The 21959-nt window shown below is 53.4% G+C and overlaps 2 protein-coding genes across 2 annotated transcripts; both read left to right on the top strand.

Annotated features, from left to right (window-relative positions):
- The first annotated feature begins 1907 nt into the window (after positions 1-1907).
- On the top strand, positions 1908-7945 carry LOC131423136 (galactoside alpha-(1,2)-fucosyltransferase 2-like). Its single transcript, XM_058586083.1, has one exon. It carries the CDS (start codon positions 2094-2096, stop codon positions 2943-2945), a length of 852 nt encoding a protein of 283 aa, XP_058442066.1. The 5' UTR covers positions 1908-2093; the 3' UTR covers positions 2946-7945.
- Positions 7946-8323: 378 nt separating this feature from the next.
- LOC124107733 (galactoside alpha-(1,2)-fucosyltransferase 2-like) lies at positions 8324-19677 on the top strand. The gene is made up of 2 exons (XM_046465917.2): positions 8324-9526; positions 17435-19677. The coding sequence occupies exons 1-2, from the start codon at positions 9442-9444 to the stop codon at positions 18460-18462; spliced, it is 1113 nt and encodes a 370-aa protein (XP_046321873.1). The 5' UTR covers positions 8324-9441; the 3' UTR covers positions 18463-19677.
- Positions 19678-21959: the final 2282 nt, after the last annotated feature.

The following is a 21959-nucleotide window of genomic DNA, read 5'->3' as shown; positions in this document are numbered from 1 at the left end:
TGAATTGTGTGGTATGTGATTACATCTCAGTAAAGTGATTACCAAAAAAAGAAGAGTGTTGCTTACTGCAAATCTACATTTATTTATTTTTTTTTAAGAGAGAGAGAGAGAATTTTAATATTTATTTATTTAGTTAGTTTTTCGGCAGACACAACATCTTTGTTTGTATGTGGTGCTGAGGATAGAAACCGGACCGCATGCATTTCAGGCGAGCGCGCTACCGCTTGAGCCACATCCCCAGCCCTGCAAATCTACATTTAAAAGCTAACTATATTCTGGAGGAAGGAGGTGGCAGTTGCTAGTCCCTCAGGTCCTGGGCCAGAAACCAGCACTGTGGTACTTTTGCCATATTTCACTGGGTGAGGCAGGCAAGAGCTATCCAGATCCAATGGGAATCAGGACTGTTCAGGCAGCTCAAAACCCTCACACCTGCTAATAGCAACAGGAAACACTTGGCACTTAGCATTGTGGGTGCCTTGGCTAGTCCCATGTTATATAAGGAGGAGACTGAGGCCCAGGAGGTCAGAACCTAGCTGCACTCAGGGCTGCTGGCCAGCAGGGGGCTGAGCCTGCCAGTGAACTGCCTGTGCTCAACCACTGGGGCACACTGCGCTAAGATGGTGGAGCAAGGATTCGTCTCCTTGGTTCTGTTTGCTTCTCTGCCTCTAGCACGGTGCCTGGCATGTAGTAGGTTGTCTGGAAGTATTTATTTTACAACATGTACGAGTTTTTCTGTGTGCTGGGCACTGAAGTACATTACAAAGGCACAGAAGTCCTCTGGCTGGCTGGACCAGGGAGCGGGCTACATTCCCAGTTCCCCAGTGGATGCCAAAACCACAGGTGTGCCCAACCCTAAATGTACTGTTTTTTTGCGTGTACATAGATGCCTGTGAGGAAGCTTGAGTTTTCTAAATTTGGCACAGTAAGAGATGAGCAGCCATAGCTAACAAGTAGGACAGTTATAACAGTACACGGACACAAGAGGAGAATGTGACCTGTCTCTCCCTATTAGCTGCCTTATTGTACTTACTTACACTTGTTCCTTTAAAGGAAGCCTTCTGTGGCTTCTCTTTGGTGTATCTGAACTGTCGGCACCACTGTTCTTGCACTTTGGAGCCATTATGTAGTGAAATAAGTGTGACTTGAACACAGGTGCTGGGATGCTGACAGGCAGTTCCTGGTGGCTGACAGGTGGGGAGCCTCTCAGTGTGAATACGCAGGACAGAGGGAACAACTTGGCAGAGTGGGACGGTGAAAGGTTCATCATGGAATCTAAAGTTTATAAATTGATTTTTTTTTTATGCTAGGGACTGAACCCAGGGGTGCTTATCCATGGAGCCACATCCCCATCCCTTCTTATTTTTTATTTTGAGATAGGACCTTGCAAAGTTGCCGAGTCCAGCTTTGAACTTGAGATCCTCCTGCCTCAGCCTTCCAAGTTGCAGGGATTAGCAGTGTGTTCCACCTTGTCCAGCTGAATTGCTTATTTCTGGAATTTCCCTTTCAATATTTTCAGACCACATTTGACCTTGAGTAGTCAAATCTGTGTAAAATGAAAGGAGAGAACCACTGTATCACATTCAATTCTCATGCAACTCCATGAGGTTGTGCCGTCAGGTTGGACCATAGAACTAGCAGCAACTGCAGGTAAAATACGGCTGGATATAAGTATTTCCAAATGGTGGACCTACTCACCCTAATAGGTGAGAAAAGCTTAAGAGGTACAGGAACTTGGCCAGTCAGGTGTGATGCTGGTAAGGGCCTGGGCGGGGCCTGCGCTTGCGGGAGGATGCCCTATTTGTGCTGTCAGGCCTGCGCATGGCGCTTCAGACTGCCGACGCCTGGGGATCCTGAACTGGAAGCAGTGAGCGTGGCTTGCACCCCATCTGCCCCTCCTGATTCTTGTCCTCTCTCTCCCTGCAGCCAAGGGGTTTGGAGCCACCTGCCCATCCCTCTCCACCTTCTACTTCCTTTTTGTTGTCTTTGTGGTGTCCACCATCTTCCACTGCCACCGGCGCCTGGCTCTGGTACCTGCCCCCTGGGCATATTCAGCCCAGGTGGTTGTGGTCCCCAGACACCACCCCCAGGAGGGCATGTTCACTATCAACTCCAAAGGCCGCCTGGGGAACCAGATGGGCCAGTACGCCACACTGTATGCCCTCGCCAAGCTCAATGGGCGGCCCGCCTACGTCCCCGCGCAGATGCACAGCACGCTGGCCCCCATCTTCAGGATCACGCTGCCCGTCCTGCACAGTGTCACGGCCCAGAGCGTCCCGTGGCAGAACTATCACCTCAATGACTGGATGGAGGAGCAGTACCGCCACATCCCGGGGCGCTACGTCCGCCTCACGGGCTACCCCTGCTCCTGGACCTTCTACCACCACCTGCGCCAGGAGATCCTGCAGGAGTTCAGCCTGCACGAGCACCTGCGCGAGGAGGCCCAGCAGTTCCTCCAGGCCCTGCAGGCCTTGCAGGCCTGGCGGATGACCTTTGTGGGGGTGCACGTGCGCAGGGGGGACTACATTCGTTTCATGCCGCAGGTGTGGAAGGGCGTGCTGGCCGACAGAGGCTACCTGCAACAGGCCCTGGACTGGTTCCGAGCCCGCTACCGTTCCCCACTCTTCGTGGTCACCAGTGACGACATGGCCTGGTGCCGGCAGAGCATCGACAGCTCTCGTGGAGACGTGGTGTTTGCTGGCAACGGCCTTCAAGGCTCCCCCGCTAAGGACTTTGCGCTGCTCACACAGTGCAACCACAGCATCATCACCGTGGGCACCTTCGGGATCTGGGCCGCCTATCTTACAGGTGGGGACACTGTCTACTTGGCCAACTTCACCCTGCCCAACTCCCCCTTCCATATGGTCTTTAAGCCACAGGCAGCTTTCCTGCCAGAATGGGTGGGCATTGCTGCTGACCTCAGACAGGCCCAGCAGAGCAGCCTCTAGGCCTGCTTACCCCTCCCTGCCTGGGCCTCTGGGGTGAGTTGTGGGGGAGATTGCAATTCAGAATGTTGGAGTCCACGTGGTATTTGAATTTGCCTTTTCTACTTCATAGCTGAGTGACCTTGGACAAATGTCTTCATCTTTCTGTGCCTTAGTGTGGCACCTTGAAGATGAACGCAGGCAGAACTTAGCAGTAATACATGAGAATCCACAAGTTCATGTAGGGCTCTTGCTTATGAATCGTGGGATGTGTGGGTATGGGAAGGTCCTGGTTGCTGAGGGCCAGTGGATCACACCCACTCACCAGGTATGTGGCCTGACTAGTGCCTGGAGCGCTCTCACACGGAACCTTACTTTGTTGCAGCACTGGTAGCATGGAATCCCCATGTTCCATATCAGATCCTAGGGCGTTCCGTGGAGGCCATTCCTGCCCTGGAGCTCCAGGAACTCAAGGCTTTGCATCCGTGGGCCTTCCCATGATGGAATGCAAGGGATGGCAGGATGCAGTACTGGGTCTTGGAGGTGTCCTCAGTGGGGAGGCTGTTCCCTTGCAGGGCGGCCGATCCAGGGCAAGAATGCCTCACCTTGGCAGCCCCGGCCACAAAGACACGGGGTGCACATTGCCATGGATGACAGCCTGACCCCAAAGGGCTATGGAGACTAGACCATGGCCATCTCAGCAGCTGCCTACAGACACGGTGACTGGCAACAGATGCCTCACCCCTGCTCTGCCTAAGCCCCTGGGACCTCACTGCCACTCTGAGCAATCCCAGCGTGGCCTGCCCAGGCCTGTCTTCCATTGCTGTAACTGAGGGTCATAGACTGGGAAGATTATAAAGAAGGCAGGTTCTCGAGGCCTGAAGGCCTATAATATAGTGCTGGCAACTGCTTGCAGCTGGGTCATGACATGGCAGGACTGAAGGTCCTGGCTCAGGTCTGCCCTTTTGTGAAGCCAAGGTCCCCTGGGATTGGCCCTTTGTCCTGTGACCTCTTACCTCAATTGCCTTCCAAAGGTCCCACCCCCAGGCTCATAGCAAGCTTGAATTCCCCACTCTCCTCCCTCACAATAAGGAGTAACTTGCCACCCAGAGTCTTGGTGGGGACATTCCAACCATAGCACAGACAGAAGTGGGGTTAGGTGACTACACAGCTGGTTTTCCTGTATTCAGTGTTGTTTTTTTTTAATAGGAATTTTATTTTTACTTTTTTCCCATACATAAGTTCAGTGTATTTTAAAACATGGAGATGCCAGAATGTTATTGGTGTAATGCTCCTTTGTGGGTATTTTAAAAATCATAACAAAATCATTTGCATTCACTTAAAATTCCTACCAGGTGTAGGTGCCCTGGTTTAGGGACCCTCTCTGTCACTCTCTTTCCTGCATGACACTGTCTCCAGGGCTCCTGCTGTTTGACTGACCATTCTTGGGCTCACTTCCAGAGCCCAACCCCTCGTCCCCATGGAGTGCTAATGTGCCTTCTCGGAGTCATCTTGGGCCTGGCTCCTTCCTTCCGTCCTTGACAGGGCGGTCAAGGTGTGGCGTTGGCTATAAAGTGGCTTGGGCACGGCAGGTCTCTGCCAGCTCTCCCCTGCCATGTGGCAAAACACCCGGAGACCTGGTGCTTAAGACACGGACAACACTTGCTCTCTCGCAGTCTCGGGGGCCGAGCTGTGCGGCTGTGTCAGGCAGCCAGGAGATGGCCCTCCAGTGTTAGCTGGGCCAGGGATCTGCTCCCGTGGCTGGAGGGTTGGTGCTGGTCCTGGACATGACCTCTGCCAGCCACTTGAGTGTCCTTGCAATGTGCAGCCAGTTCCTCCAGAGCCAGGAAGCTGCAGAGGCCTTGGTGACCTAGCCTCAGAGGATATACTGTCACCCCTGCCCCATCTATCACTCCAGACAGCAGCTCCGCCTCCACATGGGAGGGGACTGCACCAGGGCCTGTATCCCCCAAGTGGAGGTGGGGTCCTGGAGCTTGGTGACTCAGCACACCCCGGCTCAAGCCACAGATACCAATTGTCTTATAGTCATGGCGGACAGAAGTCCAGGTGGAGGGTGAGCAGGGCAGCTCCTCCCAGGCCCAAGGCAGGATCTGTTCAGGCCTCCCTCCTCGTCTGTGTTGTCTTCACATGTCTCCTGCTGTGTCTTCACATGATCTGCCCTGTGGGTGTGTGTCCTCATCTGGTTTCTTATGGGGACACCAGGCTGGATCAGAGCCCACCATAGCAACCTCATTTAATTACATCCCATGACCCCATGCTAAGGTTCTAGGGGCTGGGGCTTGAGATTTTGTGGGGATACAATCCAGCCATATGGTGGTCTTCTGTGATTCCTAGCTGATTCCCTAGGGTCCCCTTCCCTTTTCCCTTCATCCTCTCAGGACTGGCCCTCGGCAACCAGGATCTTCCTCACATCACCCTTGTGGAGAGACTCCAGCAGGAGGGAACAGGAATCTGGGGTCTTGACCCCTGGGTGAGGGCTGTGCCCAGATTCCCCCCCCCAAGTAGACGCCCATGTGCCACCCCCTGCTGACTCCTCCACTTCCTCCACCTTGCCGCATTCCTAGAGGCCAATCGATGGCACCTGTGGCCCTATGGCCACCTGTTGTGTTGGGTCAGCAGAGTCCCGTCCAGAAGTGGGGCAAGGAGGGACAACAGGGTTAGGTTATTTGGTCTCCCAGGGATGGTCACCACTTCCCGCGGTCACTGGCCCTCTGGAGCTGTGCTACCTCGCTGGCCCGCGATCCAACCCAGGTGGCCCAGTCTGAGTGTTCCTTCTACGTGGATCCTTATCTCACAAAATTCCCACGTTGACATTTTTACTGGGACACTGAAATCACTGGGATGATCTGTGTTGGCTCACTGAGAGTGATGCAGACACATGGCATTTCTTGCAGACTCACCTTGACACAAATGGAGCTGGGGACGTTCTGGGGCAGGGAGTCAAGTGCCACTTCCCTGCTCTGGTCTTTCCTCTGCATCCTGGGGGTGATGTGGGTGAAGATCTGGGAGCCCCATCGTGCAGCCTCCTTGTCTTGGGCCCTTTCTGAGGGCTTCTGCCAGGAGGGAGTGGGACAGAGCAGGTCCCATGCTGGCTACTGTGGGCTGGGCATGTCACTTGTCATGTGGCACTCAGCTCTGTGTGATCTGGACACAAAGGGCCCCACTCTGTTCCCTGCATGTTGGGTGTTGCTCAGATGAGGACGGCCACAGCTTCTCTTTTATAAAAGCCCATAGAAGTTGGCAAACTGCCAATCATAAGTTGCATTTATTCATTTGACAAATATTTACTGAGCTCCTCACCTCACTTGCAAGTTCCAAAGCAGAAGCTGGCCAGCGCCAAGAAACCACTCCTGTCCCTCGGCAGAGGGGCAGGAAGGAAGCCAGCAGGATAGGTGCCACGTAGGTTCCCCAAGCCACCACGCCCAGCTCCTCAGATGGCACTGAACCCACAATACGTGCGGGTCACGGGCTGAACTGTGCACCCCACCCCGACATTCCTGTGTTGGAGTCCTAACCTCTACTACCTCAGACAGTGTGACCTAAATTGGAAATAGGGTCATGGCCAATGTAGTAGTCGAGACAAGGTCATGCTGCTGTAAAGGGGCCTTGGTCCATTAGGACCAGGGGCCACCCAGACACACAAAGGGGCAAATGCCACAGGTTGACAGGGGCAGGGGTGGACTTCTGGCATCAAGAACTGTATGAGGAATGCTTCCTGCTGTTCCCAGGCACCCAGTTTGTGTCGCCCTGTTGTACAGGAGCCCTGGGGAGTGGATAGAGTGTCGTGTCTGCCAGCTGAACGTTGAGACCCCCCCAGAGGGCTGGTGCAGTGTGAGGCCCGGGCTCCATCCTCAGCTCCGCACATAGAGACACAGGTGAGAGACTAAATTTTCCCTTGGCCTTGGCCCCAGGCCTGGGTTCTGTCAGGGAGTCAAGCAGAGAGTGGACCCGGGAAGCTGCCAGGAGCTACGTGGCTGTGGCCCCGGAGTGACCTAGCAACAGAACCCCTGCTTCTGAAGTCTGAGTAGCTGAGAATCTCAGAGCCCACTAAGGTGGCAGAGAGAACTGAACCACCCCAGCAGGGGTCTGAGGGCTCATTCCAGGGGTTGAGCCCAACCGGAAGTGGACGGTGGTGTACATCTCCCTCTGGCCCCCTTTACCCTGATGTTGAGTTCAGCTGGAACTGGAACTGGAAGAGCTGGGGAGGCGGGGTTCACTGGCTGCGTTTCCTCCCAAAACTTAGCAGGACGCTCACGAGATTTTCAGACTTATCACAAGAATTTTTTCCTCCTTTTTCTTTTCCTCGGTGCTGGGGTGGAGCCCAGGGCCTTGGTGCATGCCGGGCACACGCTCACCACAGGCCTCATGACCCTTGAGGCCCCTCCTCATCACCTGGAGGGTAAATCTCCTTAGTCCACTCCGCCCCGGCGGCGGTGGCTGGTGTGCCAGGCCGTGGTTAATCCTCCTGGCCGCCTCAGGCTCCTACGCTCATCAGCCCGTGATTTGGGGCAGGGACGGTGCCTCCCTAAGCATTAGAACAGTGCCTGGCCAGACATGTCCGGCAGGGCAAATCCGCAGAGACTGCAAGCGGTTTGGTCTGGTGTTATGGTTTAGATATGAGGTGTCCCCCAAAAGCTCATGTGGGAGGCAATGCAAGAAAGTTCAGAGGTGAGACGATAAAGTTGAGACGCCTAACCCGTCCAGTGCATCTGTCCACTTGAGTGGACTCACTGGGTGGTGGCCGCAGGCAGGTGGGGTGTGCCTGGAGGAGGTGGGTCTCTAGGGGCACTCTCCCTTCCTCTTCTCACCCCTTCCTGGTGGCCTTGTCCTGAGCTGCCTCCCTTCACTACATTCGTCTGCCATGACGTCCTGCCTCACTGTGGGCTCAGAGCAATGGAGCCAGCCATCCACTCAGACCTCTGACGCCAGGAGCCCCAAATAAACTCTTCCTCCTAAAAACCATTCTTGTCAGGCCTTTTAGTCACAGCGACGGAAAATCTGACTGAAACTCTTGGCTTCGTCCACTTGTCACGTTTTCGGGGTTCATCCACATGGGACACGGGTCAGCACTTCATTCCTCTCAGGCCAGGTGGCAGGTGGACTTCTGCAAAGTCACGAGAGGCCATATGAATTGCACAAATTTAACTGACGGAATTCCTTCAGGGCTGCAAGTTCTAAAGCAGACGGTGACAAGCCCCCACCTGCTCTCTCCCTGTCCCCCACCCCTCCCCTCCCTCCCTCTCAACAGAAGGGACAACAGGAAGCAGAACAGGATGGGAACTACTTCCTTGAAGTCAGAGGTGCCCTACCCCTGTCCCCAACGGAAGGCAGCACGTAGCTTGATTAAACACCCACTGAGTGCATGAAGCGTGTCATGGTGGCACATCTGAGGACACGGTGAACTGGGAAGTGACAGAAATGCTCTTTTTCTCCAGAGAGCTGGCTGGACTACCAGCACACCTTCACCAGGCCAGCAAGGGTAGGGACAGCATCCTCATTCTGGAGGCAGAGGGTGCTGTCCCCAGGGCATTTTGGGAAACGGAGGGAGGCTTTCAGTCGTCCCATTGGTTGTCAGGTGATACCAAAGCATCAGGTGACATTAATGAAGAATCGCCTAAACCCCACAGCAGACGTGCAGAGGGGACAGTCTCGGGGGAGTGTCCCTGTCCACTCCGCGCGGCTGCCTGTTTCTTTTCCCGTGGCAGCAGCTCCCTGGGAGCCCAGGACATTTGCCCTGTGGCGGCCCCCGTTCTGGACGTGGCGACTCATCCTCGTGGTGTCCATTGTCACTTGATTCTCTTGTTTTCTGAAACTCGATGGATCCAGCAGGAAGCTTGATTTGATTTCAGCTTTTCCCCCCTTTTTCCTCTAAGGAGATTCATAGCTGATCCATGAACCTCCTGCTTCACTTAGGGGCCTAGAGTGGCCACGGTCCCTCATTCGGTGTTAGGACTGTGGGGGCCTCTGGCAGAGCCTCACCCCTCCCCAGTAACCGTCCTCATTAATCTTGCACCTGACTTTGGCAGCCGTAGACAGTGATACCGCAGTTCCTGTTTCTTGGTGTCACTGTGGATGCTGAATGGTGATTTCCCAGGAGTAGTTTTTAAAATCAGGGAGACTGAGAAGAGTCTCTAGTTGCCAGGGATTTTCCAAGACCTAGCCCCCTAGTTTCAAATCCCAGCTTCTACTGTGTGACCTTGGGCAAGTTACTTTAGGTTTCTGTGCTTTGGTTCCCCCATGGAATTGTCAGGAAGATTGAACGGCTTGGTGCTGTGTGTGTGGCGTTTTCTCTTCAGTTCTCGGAGAGCACTGGGCTGGAAGAGCGTGACCTGGACTCCTCCACTCCTCCACGCCTTCCTGGCCCGCACCCCGCAGACTCAGGCTCCTGGGCTCACCTCCCTCCCGCAACCAGCCACACCTGCTCTTGGAGCCAGGTGCACCCTGGGTGGGGCTTTCTGGCCACTAGTGCAGGAAGGCTCCGGAAGGTTATTTGGCCTGAATGAAGAGGCGACCCGGAGGACTACTGAGCTGCCACAGAGCCGGCTACAGAGGCACCTGTCACCCGCTCCCTGCAGCCAGACCAGGTGAGAGCAGGTGAGGAGGGCGCCTCCCACCCGCAGACCACATGCACACACCAGGGCAGAGAGCCCAGAGCAGACTTGAACCCGGGCCTTGGGGAAACAGAGACCCGGCCTCCCAGGTTCATGCCATGGCCTCTGATCCCCTTTGGGATGCACCCGGCCCGACCTCCAGGAGAGGAGTCCACCCCTTGGCAGTCAAGCCCCTCTCCCAGTCCCCAGCCCCGGGCCCTTGGCCTCCAGGCCCTCGCTCCCCGCCTCCCAGGCCAGCTGCTCCCTCCCCTGTCCCTTCCCGTCCTGTCCCAGTTTCCAGGAACTGAACTAGGGATGAGTGTGCGGGCAGGAGGCCAGGACACGGCTCAGGGTAACCAGATTTTCCTGTCCCAGCTCTGAGGGGATGGCAGGACCTTGGCACAAGACCTGGGGTCCTCAGAGACCCCACAGTGGCCACCCCACTCCCCTGACCTGCCACTGCCCAGGGAGGGGCTTGGGCCTTCGCTCAGTCCCTAATCCCACCTGGAGGCGCCCGTTCTGTTCAAGGCTGGAGACAAAGTTGGGGATATCAAAGTGACAGTTCCACTCAGGTCCAGTCTCCTCCTGGAGTCATGACTTGGGGCCCAATAGGCCCAGGCCCTGGGAGCAGGACAGAGAGGGGGAGCCGCAGCTGGGAGGGACGAGCTCACCTGGGGATGATGGTGACAAGGCCCAGGGGCAGGGGCCAGGGCCAGATCAGAGGCTGGGATTTTGCTCTTGAGGGGGACAGGGAGCCACGGAAGGGCTGCTAGCTGGGGAGAGGCAGGCCAGCTCTGCATGGGTGGGACAGAGTGGAGTCCAGGGAAGGGGAGAGAAGGCCGAGTCCAAAAGGGAGAGGGTGAGGCCAGGCCTGGGACAGAAAGAAGTGGAGGAGACTGAATTCAAAAGAAAGTCTTGGCAGATACTGGTGGCTCCACTTCTCTGAGGGGACTGGAGCCTGGTTCCTCCTTCAAAGTTGGGGCCCGTTTCTGGCATCCTACTGCAGCCCCTAAAGGAAGGCCCCGGAGACCCAGATGGAGGAAGGGACAGACCTGACCTCTATTCTCTCCTTTACACCTACAGCCCGGACTGACGTGTGGGATACAGCTGTAGGAACTGAGGGTGGATAGCAGGATGAACTTCCTGACCTCAGAGAACTAGCTAGGGGAAAACCCAAACTCCTCCCATTTGTCAGCAGCAGCCCAGCTGCTGACTCTAGCTGTTGGCTAGAATCTAGCATCCAGGATTTCCCCACTGGTGACAAACTGCTGCTTTTCCCATCTCCTGTCATCTGAACACCCTCCCCAATGCCCCTCTACAGATTTAGGCCTTCTGCCATGCTCCCCCAAGATCCTCCCTTAGCCACGGGGCCCTGGGCTAGGTTTTCTTTGCCGTAAAGTGGGCCTGGTAACATAGAGTTGTTAAAACTCAGTAAGGAAAGTTGGGGGCTGTGGCACACTCCCGTAATCCCAGCAATTGGGAGGCTGAGGCAGAAGATCCAAGTTCAAGGCCAGCCTCGGCAACTTAATGAGACCCTGTCTCAAAAATAAAATAAAATAAAAAGGGCTGGGGATGTGGTCAGGGGTAAAGTGCCATTGGGTTAAATCCCAGTACAAAAAACAAAAACAAAAACAAAAACTCAGTAAGATACACAGCCGGACACGGGGTCCGAGGCCAACGTAAGTGTGGGTTTGGGGTGTCAGCCCTGCCCCCCATGCCAGGAGCACCCGTGCAATAGGACATTTCGCTGCAGTGCTCATCAATACTGATCCACGCAGCCCTGGAGGAATTATTATGGACCAGGACCCTGAAGCCAGGTAAAGGCCCTCGGACAAGGTCACTCAGCTAATCACGTCAAGCCGGCTGCCACTCTAAGACCCTGGGTTTGCTCTGGGACACTCACCCCTCCTCCCGTGTGAGGACCTGAGCCTCCCTGTCCTTCTGCTGGCGGCAGCGGGGCTGCAGGTTCTCAGTCCAGGAGCCCAGACGCTGGCACGACTGGGAAGCAAAGCATCCTCCCTACTCGGTGCCTAGAAATGGAGACCAAAAGGGAAAAGAGAACAGAAAGAAAGACAAGAATGCAGACAGACAGACAGATGGGATGGGGAGATGGGGGGATGTCACTGAGACCCAGGCAGAGAGGGAGAAACCAGGTGGGGCCAGACAGACGGCTGGGGGCACTTCCTTCCTTCAGGGGGTGTGTTTGCAGGGAGCTGCCACCTGGGGAGGTTGAAAGGCCTGGCCTGGGGAGGGGACCTGGAGGTGGAGCAGGGCAGGCAGCAGGGCCTGAAGTGGTGTCACCAGAGGGAATGGCTTGCCATTCACCCCTCGCTCCACTAAAACCTTGAAAGACACACGGGCAGGAAAATGGCTTTGAGGAGACAGAGGAGAACTTCCTGCCTCAAATCTCCATCTTGTGGCAAGGCTCGGGCCTGAGAGGAGAGAAGGCGGAAACAGGTTTGTAGGTTTAGCTGGGCTGTGTTCACCAGAAACGCCTCAGGGCCCGGGTGCTGCCAGCCAGGGGCCAGCCTCGGCCTCCACCGTCCCTATGTGGAAATGTGGCTGCAGGAGACCATTATCAGGCCCTCCCCTTCAAAGGGGCCGGCGGGACAGTGGGACAGACTGGCTGCCTGCGGCTCATCCCCCCTTCCCTTTCCTCTCTCCTCTACCGTCCACAGCATTTCCTGGGTACCCCGGTGACCCTGGATGACCTGTGCCCTGTACTTGGCAAACCTAGAGCCACATCTGCTCCCTGACCTTGGAGCACACACTGTCCACTTAAAAAAAACAGAGACAGAAACACCCAGAAGAAGGGACATGGCAGGAGGCTGCTGCCCTGGGCTCCTTCCTGTCCTCCCGCTTCCTCGGCTCCTCTGGTGCCCAGAGGGTCTCTCCACCCAGCCAGGGGCAGGGCCTCTGGTCCCCTGAGGGTCTGGACAGGAGCAGCCCAGCTCGGGGAATGGGAGCCAGGGCTCCACCAGGGGCCAGCAACCTGCCCGTCTCTCTTTTTGGGAAGGCCAAACTACTCTCAGGGACAAATTGCTCTGTCCATTCCAACTTTAGTTTGAATATGGCTTACGGTGGCTGCAGTAGCTGGGCCCTAATGGACCCGGGCCCACCATCCACTGGCCACTCTGTGTTTTTAATTCCAAATTCCCAAGGGAGACGCTCTACCTGGTCCTCACTCTCGGAGCCAGCTCCCACTCCCACACATCACGGACAGGCAATGGATGGGCCACCCTTGGGCCAATGTCATATAGGCTATACGTTATTTTTTTCCAAGGACACCAGTTGAACTGGTGACCTCATTTTTAACTTGGTCATTTCTGTCAATGCCCTATCTCCAAATAAAGTCACATCCTGAGGTACAGGGGTTAACACTGCAGCATATCCTTTTTGGAGGGACACAATCCAACCCATAACAGACTGCAACAAGGTTTGGGGTTGGGTGGCAAACATGTCCCGTCTTCCTACAGCCCACCCCTTGATTGCCCGTTGCACATATGTTCTATTCCATTTCTTCAGTGCCATGAAGAAAAGCAAGGAAAATCCAACATCAACCATGGTGGGTACAATCACAAACATATCGCCTACTTCCCACTTTCCAGAGGGAGGCCCCAAAGTTAGCTCCACCCACCAAATCTGTATTCAAAGGTATGGGGCCGGGGTTGTGGCTCACTGGTAGAGCGCTTGCCTAGCAGGCATGAGGCACTGGGTTCAATCCCTGGCACCACATAAAAATGAACAAATAAAAGAAAAGTATTGTATTCAAAGGTATGAGGTACCTTAGCTGGTCTCCGAATTCCCAATCTCCAAATAAGACTGACTCCTTCTCTGGGTGTTTCCATCTCACTCATGTGTGACTCCTCCCACTGTGATCTGTGTCTAAATGCTGAAAACTCGACCACCCTCAGTATGTCCCATACGCAGAGTGGGAACCCCTGGTCTTAACCTAGAGCCTGCACATAACAGCACCCGTTGCTCTGGGGGCAATAATAGCGTGTCTATGCTACACACCGTTTTAACCCTCAGAGAAGTAATGTCACCTTCCCTGAGTCACACAGCTCATGAGGGTGAGAGCCTGAAATCAGCAGCCCACATCCACTGTGGTGTGTGGTGTGTGGTCTCTGAGTTACCACGTGAGACGCATTCTGTTTGGGCAAGTGGAGGGAGGATTGGTTCTGTAGCAATGAGGAAGGAAACTTATCCTTATCACTTGCGGGTGATGAGGTTTATAATAAGATTGAGGATCTCGGGTGCATGAGCTGAGTTAGAAATGGACGTGGCCTCCCCAGTTCCTTTCATTCAAGCCAAAGGGAGTTGGAGAGAACTGTACCACCCAAGGGTCTGGTTGGGCCCAACACTTGGGAATGACCCCAAGGGCCCAGACTGAACTGGACTCAGTTCAAATCTAGGTAGCTGGTTGACAAGGCCGAGGGCGATTCTGGGTTCACTTATGTGACCTTAATGGGCTCTGAGGTTTTGAGTAACTTGTAAATCAGAAGCAGGGATACAGCAATGTTAGCTTCTCTGCCGACTTTTATTAGCTAGACTAAGCCTAAAGACCACATCTGTGTCCATCCAGCAGCTTGGTGGTTTCAATCAGGTCACAACCTGCTTGTGTTGGCTCTGGAGTCCTCTCATGGCCCTGTGGCTTAGTGCTCTGATCAGGAAGGCAGGCCATGGCCAAGTCCGCAGGAGCCTTCTGTCTCCACCTACCTCTGTGCGAGTCTCCAGGAAATGCTGCCATTAAAGCTTGCTGGTGAGGAAGAGTCTTAGGAGGGACTGGGACCCCCATGTACTGGGGAGGAGCCAGAGGTGAGAGGAGGTGGCAAGGCCCCTGGAGTACTCGGAGCCGGGAGACCCTGGCGCCACTGACTCCTCCCAGATGTCTCCGTTCCCATTACTCAAAACCTAATAATCTTCACCAATTAGTGACCACACCTGACTTTGCGACTACACAGCACCAAGGGTGTTTCCGCTGACTGCAGAAGCCCATCAATCATTCATAGGCGGAACCATGAGCTATACAAATGTGTCAACAGTGACGGTGCCTGATGACCAGCTGCTTTTGTCAACTGGCATCTAGTCACATAATGGGACCAGAATCGTTGCGCTTCTTACAGCTGCTCTACTCCTGCTCCGAAACCATGTCGGCAAAGCCTCATCCTCTGGGGGGCTGTAACTTATCTCAGGGCATCTCAGGCAACAGCTTCATAACTGCTTCACTCTACAGACACTGGCTCGAGTTTTCCACCCCAGAATAGGAGCCCTCACTGCTTTCCACCTCCGATGATACTACAGTGGGTCCCAGTGACAGAAGTCACTCCTATGGAACCACCCCACTCCTGGAAGTCACTTCTGTTGCAACCAGAGCTGAAAAGAACAGGCGAGCTGCACACTGTGGTGCAGGCCTGTGATCCCAGAGCTTTGGGAGGCTGAGACAGAAGGACTGCAAGTTCAAGGCCAGCGTAAGCAACTTAGCAAGATCTTGTCTCAAAAATTGAAAAATAAGAAGGACTGGGGCTGTGGCTCAGTGGAAGAGTGCCCCTAGGTTCAATCCCCAATACGACAGAAAGAAAGAAGGCAGAGAAGAATGAAAGAAAGGTTTAAAAAAAGAGAAAAGAATAGAAATGAAAAGAAAAAAACATATCTGTACTCAAATACAAGGCGGTGTTCGGGGATTTCTTGGCTGCACTGAGGTTTTGCTGTTCAGGCATCTTGCAGTTCCTGGTGCCCCCTTGGAGCCTGTAACTTCCCCAACTCAGCCACTCCGCACCCTATTCCTTCTCTCAATATCATTGGCCAACTGTCTTCAGGGTATTTTAGTAAAAATACCCAAGACAGAGAATTTGATTGGCTCAGCTCATCTTTTAAAGAAAGCCAGCCTACAATTCGTAGCCAGGGCTGATGAGTGGAGAGGCCAGCGTGGGGCCACGTGTCCACCTCCAGTTCAACTGGCTGTGACAGGGATGGAGGGGCCATCAAGAAGTTCAGTCTCCTGAGTTGGACATAAGAAGAGCATGCAAAAGATGGACATCTCTAGAAACTGGATCCCCACTAAACTGTAGGCACGTATACCTGTGCTCACCATTTACAGACGCCGACCACACACACGCAGTCTATCAGCACCCACCTTCAAACATACAAATAGACACACACAGTGCACAGACGACTTACATCTGTTTCACTTAAAATTTTTAAAGATTTTTTTTTAGTTGTCAATGGACCTTTATTTTATTTATTGATATGTGGTGCTGAGAATTGAACCCAGTGCCTCACACATGCTAGGCAAGCTCTCTACCACTGAGCCCCAGCCCCAGCCCCAGCCCACACTTAAAATTTTTGACTTTACAAAGGTGCAAGAGTCAGACATATTCAGCAGAAGCCATACTTGAATTTTGCTCTTTTCCCAGGCAGATATCTTGATCCTAGGCAGCAGCAGTGAGCCACAGCTCCAGCCAGCCACGCCATCATGGTGGTGATCAGCCAGTACTCCAGAATGTACTGTGCTGCTCAGCCGTGATGTGTGGTGGGTTAGGGGTATTCTGTGCTTTTTTTTTTTTGTACTGGGGATTGAACCCAGGGTAATTTATCACTAAACCACAGCCCCAGTCTTTTCAATTTTTTATTTTGAGAAACAGTCTTGTTAAGTTGCTGAGGCTGGCCTCTAACTGGCAATCCTCCCACCTCGACCTCCTGAGCCATTGGGATTAGAGGTGTGTGCCATCACGACCAACTTTCACTGTGTTTTTGTATTATGATATTTTTAACTTAGAGTGGGCTTATTGGGATGTGACCCCATGGTAAGTGGAGCACCACTGTATACCCATACATACACACCCTCATCCACTTGTGCCATGTTCACGACCACCTATACATTACACACACCTGTATGCACACTCGCCCACGTACATACACAGTAGATGTACATCTATGCCCTGCAATGTACTTGCGTTTCTTCATATGCACAGAATTTCACACACACCTGTATGTGTACACAATGTACAGATACCCATAAGCACATACATGCAATGCATGATATCCAACTGTATACACACATCCATGGATAAATGCATGTATACACACACCTGCCCAAACACATTATGTTAGGTTTTCATCACCAAAATACCTGAAAAGGAGAACTTAGAAGAGGAAAGGTTTGCCGGGCACAGTGGCACACACCTGTAATCCCAGCGGCTCAGGAGGCTGAGGTAGGGAGATCATGAGTCAAAGCCAGCCTCAGCAAAAGTGAGGTGCTAAGCAACTCAGTGGGACCCTGATTCTAAATAAAATACAAAATAGGGCTGGGGATATGACTCTGCGGTCGTGTGCCCCTGAGTTCACTCCCTAGTACACCCCCCCCCAAAAAAAAAAGATGAGGAAAAGTTAATTTGGCTTATGGTTTCAGAGGTTCAGTTTGTGGTCAGGCGACTCCATCATTCTGGGCCTGAGGGAGTCAGAGCATCATGGCAGAGGGGCCTAGCGAAGAAAGCTGGTAGGAAGCAGAGAGGGACAGGAGGCTGAGTCAGGGCCAAAATATATAATCCCAAGTCATGTCCCCAGTGACCCACTTCCTTTAGTCGTGCTCCATCTGCCTACAGTCACCACGCAGTGATCCAGTCCAGTTATTAACCCATCCCTAGATTAATCCACTGATTAGGCTGCAGCTCTGGTAATTAGTCCTTTCACTTCCTGCATCGACACAGGAGCCTTGTGGGGACCCCTCATATCCAAACCACAACACGCATGCGCCGGACAGACACACCTGCCTGCACTTGCCCCGCTGTGCACTCGGGAAGCACACACAGGCCCCCCCCCCCCCCCCCCCAGTGCCTGGCTGCGCAGCCACATTCTCGCGCCTGCATCAGGAGCTAACGCGCCGCTTTCCCTTCCTTACAGCTATGGCCAGCACCCCGGGGCCCTTCTCCTTTCCCATGGCACACGTTGTCCTCTTTGTCTTCGTGGCTTCTGCCATCTTTCACCTCCAGCAGCGACTGGCGAGGCTTCAACCCCCAGGGGAGGTGCAGACACCAGCGCCGCAATCCGCAAGAGAGGGGCCCACAGCCCAGCAGCTCCAGGGCATGTGGACCATCAACGCAGTAGGCCGCCTGGGGAACCAGATGGGTCAGTACGCCACGCTGTACGCCCTCGCCAAGCTCAATGGGCGGCCCGCCTACGTCCCCGCGCAGATGCACAGCACGCTGGCCCCCATCTTCAGGATCACGCTGCCCGTCCTGCCCAGCACCACGGCCCGCAGCGTCCCGTGGCAGAACTACCACCTCAACGACTGGATGGAGGAGCAGTACCGCCACATCCCGGGGCGCTACGTCCGCCTCACGGGCTACCCCTGCTCCTGGACCTTCTACCACCACCTGCGCCAGGAGATCCTGCAGGAGTTCAGCCTGCACGAGCACGTGCGCGAGGAGGCCCAGCAGTTCCTCAGGGGTCTGCGGGTGAACGGGAGCCGGCCCAGCACCTTCGTGGGGGTGCACGTGCGCCGGGGGGACTACGTGCGTGTCATGCCGCAGGTGTGGAAGGGCGTGCTGGCCAACAGGGGCTACCTGGAACAGGCCATGCAGCGGTTCCGAGAGCGCTTCAGGTCCCCCGTCTTCGTGGTCACCAGCAACGGCATGGCCTGGTGCCGGCAGAACATCGATGCCTCCCGTGGCGATGTGGTGTTCGCCGGCAACGGCATTGAGGGCTCCCCCGCCAAGGACTTTGCGCTGCTCACACAGTGCAACCACACCATCATGACCATCGGGACCTTCGGGATCTGGGCCGCCTACCTGGCCGGTGGAGAGACCATCTACCTGGCCAACTACACCCTCCCAGACTCGCCCTTCCTCAAAGTCTTCAAGCCAGAGGCAGCCTTCCTGCCAGAGTGGACGGGGATCGCTGCAGACCTGTCCCCGTTACTCAAGCACTAAGGCTAGCCCTTCTCCTCTTCTGGCTCCCCCAAGATCAGTTCCAAGGCAAAAGGAACACAATGTTACAAGCACAGGACCCTTTCCCCTTGTGTGAAGATGCCTTGGGCTGCAAGGGATTTCCCAACGAATGTGTCCAAAGAACGTATCTGTACGTCTGGCAAAATTGTCCAGAGGGACACAGCCCAGTGCTGGTTAACTGTCAGCTCAACTGCACTGTCAGTGACCTCAGCTGTCACTGTCTCTTCTTAGCCCAGTTGCCTCATGCTACACCCCCCCCCACACACACCCCAGAAAAGCTGCCATATATATGGGTGTCACACAAACAACCTCATCCAGAGACAGCAAAAAGAGATCATGCTGGGCACAGTGGGGCACGCCTGTAATACCAGCAGCTTACGAGGCTGAGGCAGGAGGATCATGAGCTCAAAGCCAGCCTCAGCATAAACGAGGCACTAAGCAACTCAGTGAGACCCTGTCTCTAAATAAAATGCAAAATAGGGCTGGGGTGTGGTTCAGTGGCCCTGAGTTCAATCCCTGGTACTGCACCACCCCCCCCCAAATAAAAGAGCTCACCATGAGTCCCTTTTGAAGAGGGAGGGAACTCTCTCTGAGTTCATTTTCCACTACCATAAAGAAATACCTGAGGCTGGATAACTTAATAAAGGTCTAGTGAAGACCTGATGGCAGATGACACCACAGGGACAGAGGGGCAGGTGAGAAGCAGCAATCATATGGCCAGACAGGAAGCCAGAGCAGGGGGAGTACCATATTGTTCTCTCTGTAATAACCTTTTTTTTGCAAGAACTCACTCCAGGTCCCCTAAGAACTACATCAATCCCTTGCGAGGTCAGTGCTTCTAATGACCTAAGGACCTCCCACTAGGCTCCACCTCTTAAAGGTGCACCACCTCCCACATCATCATACTGAGGACCAACCTCCCAAGACATGAAAACTTGGGGGACACCCTCAAAATCATGTTAAAACCATAGTATGTTCCTAAGCCTGCCAGCAACTTACTCCTCAATCTTTTGGGCAAGATTTGTGTCACATGCATATGTGGCCCATTATGAGGCCAATCAAATGGTACCACAATAGTGTGTTCAGCCTCAGATCCTGCAGGTGAGGAGCTCACAAGCTCTTGAGAAGGACATGGCAGTCTGCAGAGAGCTGCGGTGTCATTGCCAAGAATAAACAACAGGGATGCCTGAGCGGTCACGCAGGTTGTTTACTCCACAAAACATCTGGTCAAAGGGGCAAGTGGGACTTAAGTAGTGCCTATGGTCTACTCACCAGGCTGCGTCCCTGGGACTGTATGCTCCCAAACAGCTCCCTTTATTCCTAGCCATCCAGAAGAGGAGCCTTCTCAGTTTGTACAAAAAGCACGATGCCAGCGAGCGGCTGGTGTGCATCAAGAGCAGAAACCCCACCTCTGCAACTCTGACTCTCTACGACCAAGGATGAGCGAGGCTGAGATCCTGGAGACCAGCATGGCTGAGTGAACTGGAGGGATTCCACTCGTTTTTACAGTAAGTGTGTTACACACCTGGCCATGAAGACCCCATAACACTCTTCTTTCTTGGATACATCTGTAATGACCACATATATGATCAAAGAGTAACATTTACTTATTAAAATAAAAATTATTTAGCCACATTATGAACACAGCCATGGCAATTCTGAGGGGGTAGGGTCCTCAAAGAGTTATTATTTGGATATAGTAGGAGCTTCTAAATACATCTTAGGGGTAGACTAAACCCCATTTCAAGCCCGGGTCAAAGGGCAAATTTTGCAACGATTTTATAAATCTTAAGGTATTTCTTCCAGACCACCCACAGATAGGTAGGGAACACTTATTGTGTAAGGAAAAGTGGCCTAGAGGCAGGGGTGCAGTGGAGCTGAACTGCCAGCTGTGTGGAGAAAGGGTACAAGGGACAAGATGGCAGAGAGACCAGTGAGAATAGTGTGATATTCCCACTGTGATGCGATAGGGAACCAGGCTAGTAATGAGGGGGAGCAAAGGGTTCTTTCAGGGGCCCCCAGAGTCCTTAGTATCTGCCACAAGTTCACCTTCCTGAAAGAGACAACCAATGAATGACCTCAGTTGGAGTCAAACATCCACCATGGGCCATTTACCTAAGGTCTCGGAGGCGTCACCTAATAGAAGCACGGGGCTAAATGTGGGCGAGGGACTTCGTTCCAAGAGAAGGTGATGAAGGAGAACAGATGCTCCTTGACTAACAACAGGCTTACTCCTGTTAAAACAAACTGGGTTTGGGGTACCTCAGCCTAGCATGTGTGAGGCTCTGGGGAGGGAGGGAGGGAGGGAAAGCAAGCCAGGAACCCACCTGTAATTCCAGCAGCTCAGGAGGCTGATGCAGGGGATCACGAGTTCAAACCCAGCCTTAGCAAAAGTGAGGAGCTAAGCGACTCAGTGAGACCCTGCCTCTAAATAAAAAATTACAATATAGGGCTGGGGATGTTGCTCAGTGGTTGAGTGCTCCTTTGGTTCAATTCCCAGTACCGCACCCCCTCCCCTACCAAAAAAAAAAAAAAAAAAAAGAAGAAGAAAACAAAAACTGGGACCAGTTAAACTTTAAAAAGTTTGCTTGGGCAAGAAAAAAGTTCTGGAATGGAGCAGAATTCTATGCTCCCCCCAACACACCTGTACAGATTACCTGTATAGCCAGAGAAGAGGAAGGGCCAGACAAGAACAACCTGATTGGCTGCAGTCACATTGCCTTATATGGGCATGTTCTGGCAGCTTTCAGCCTCTGATTGGTTGGAGATTCAGCTGCTATGATTGGCTAAGACTCGGTGCTTGGTTACAGGGACATCCTCTTAGGTTAAGTTACCACAAGCCGGCACCAGAAGTGAGGTGTTAGGCACCAAAAGTGAGGTGGTACTTTAGGACGTATGGAGACCACTTTGGGCCAAACTTTGTCATACAAGTGTGGAGACAGGTGTTGGCCAAACTTAAAAATTTCATAGTCCTAAGAATTTACCCATCATAAGTTGAAAAATTTTAAATCCAAAGTGCTTTCAACACACTTAACCTACCTAGCATCCCAGCTTAGCAAGGGGTATCCTGCAGACTGTCAGTTGTTTACCCTGATAATCGTGGGCTGCAGCTCACCATTGGTGCCCATCACGGTTGACAGAATATGGACCGCATATCACTAGCTGGACGTTATACAGCTTGAATGGTCACTGATCCAGGTGATCCAGGAAAGTCCAATGTAAAAGAACTGAGGCATGGTGCCATGAGATGGGAGAAAGGCAGGCAGATCCAGCACAGAGCCACATATTGGGGAATTACTGAGAGAAGTATGGTCAAGTGCAGCGGCAAGACCAGAAGATCCCCAAGACTTGGGACAGAGGGAGGGGGTTTATATAGTGGTCAAGACATAAGCGACTCATCAAGCCAGAATGGAGCTGGTTTATTCCAAGCTAATGTGAAGGATGTCAAGTAAATTCCTGGTGCTGACCTATGATTCCAT

The sequence above is a fragment of the Marmota monax genome, unplaced genomic scaffold (genome assembly GCF_021218885.2).
Source record: "Marmota monax isolate L192 unplaced genomic scaffold, Marmota_monax_Labrador192_F-V1.1 WCK01_AAM20220418_F8-fsc00160, whole genome shotgun sequence".
In the NCBI taxonomy this organism is placed as follows: Eukaryota; Metazoa; Chordata; class Mammalia; order Rodentia; family Sciuridae; genus Marmota; species Marmota monax.
This window is presented reverse-complemented; position numbering and strand designations above follow the sequence as displayed.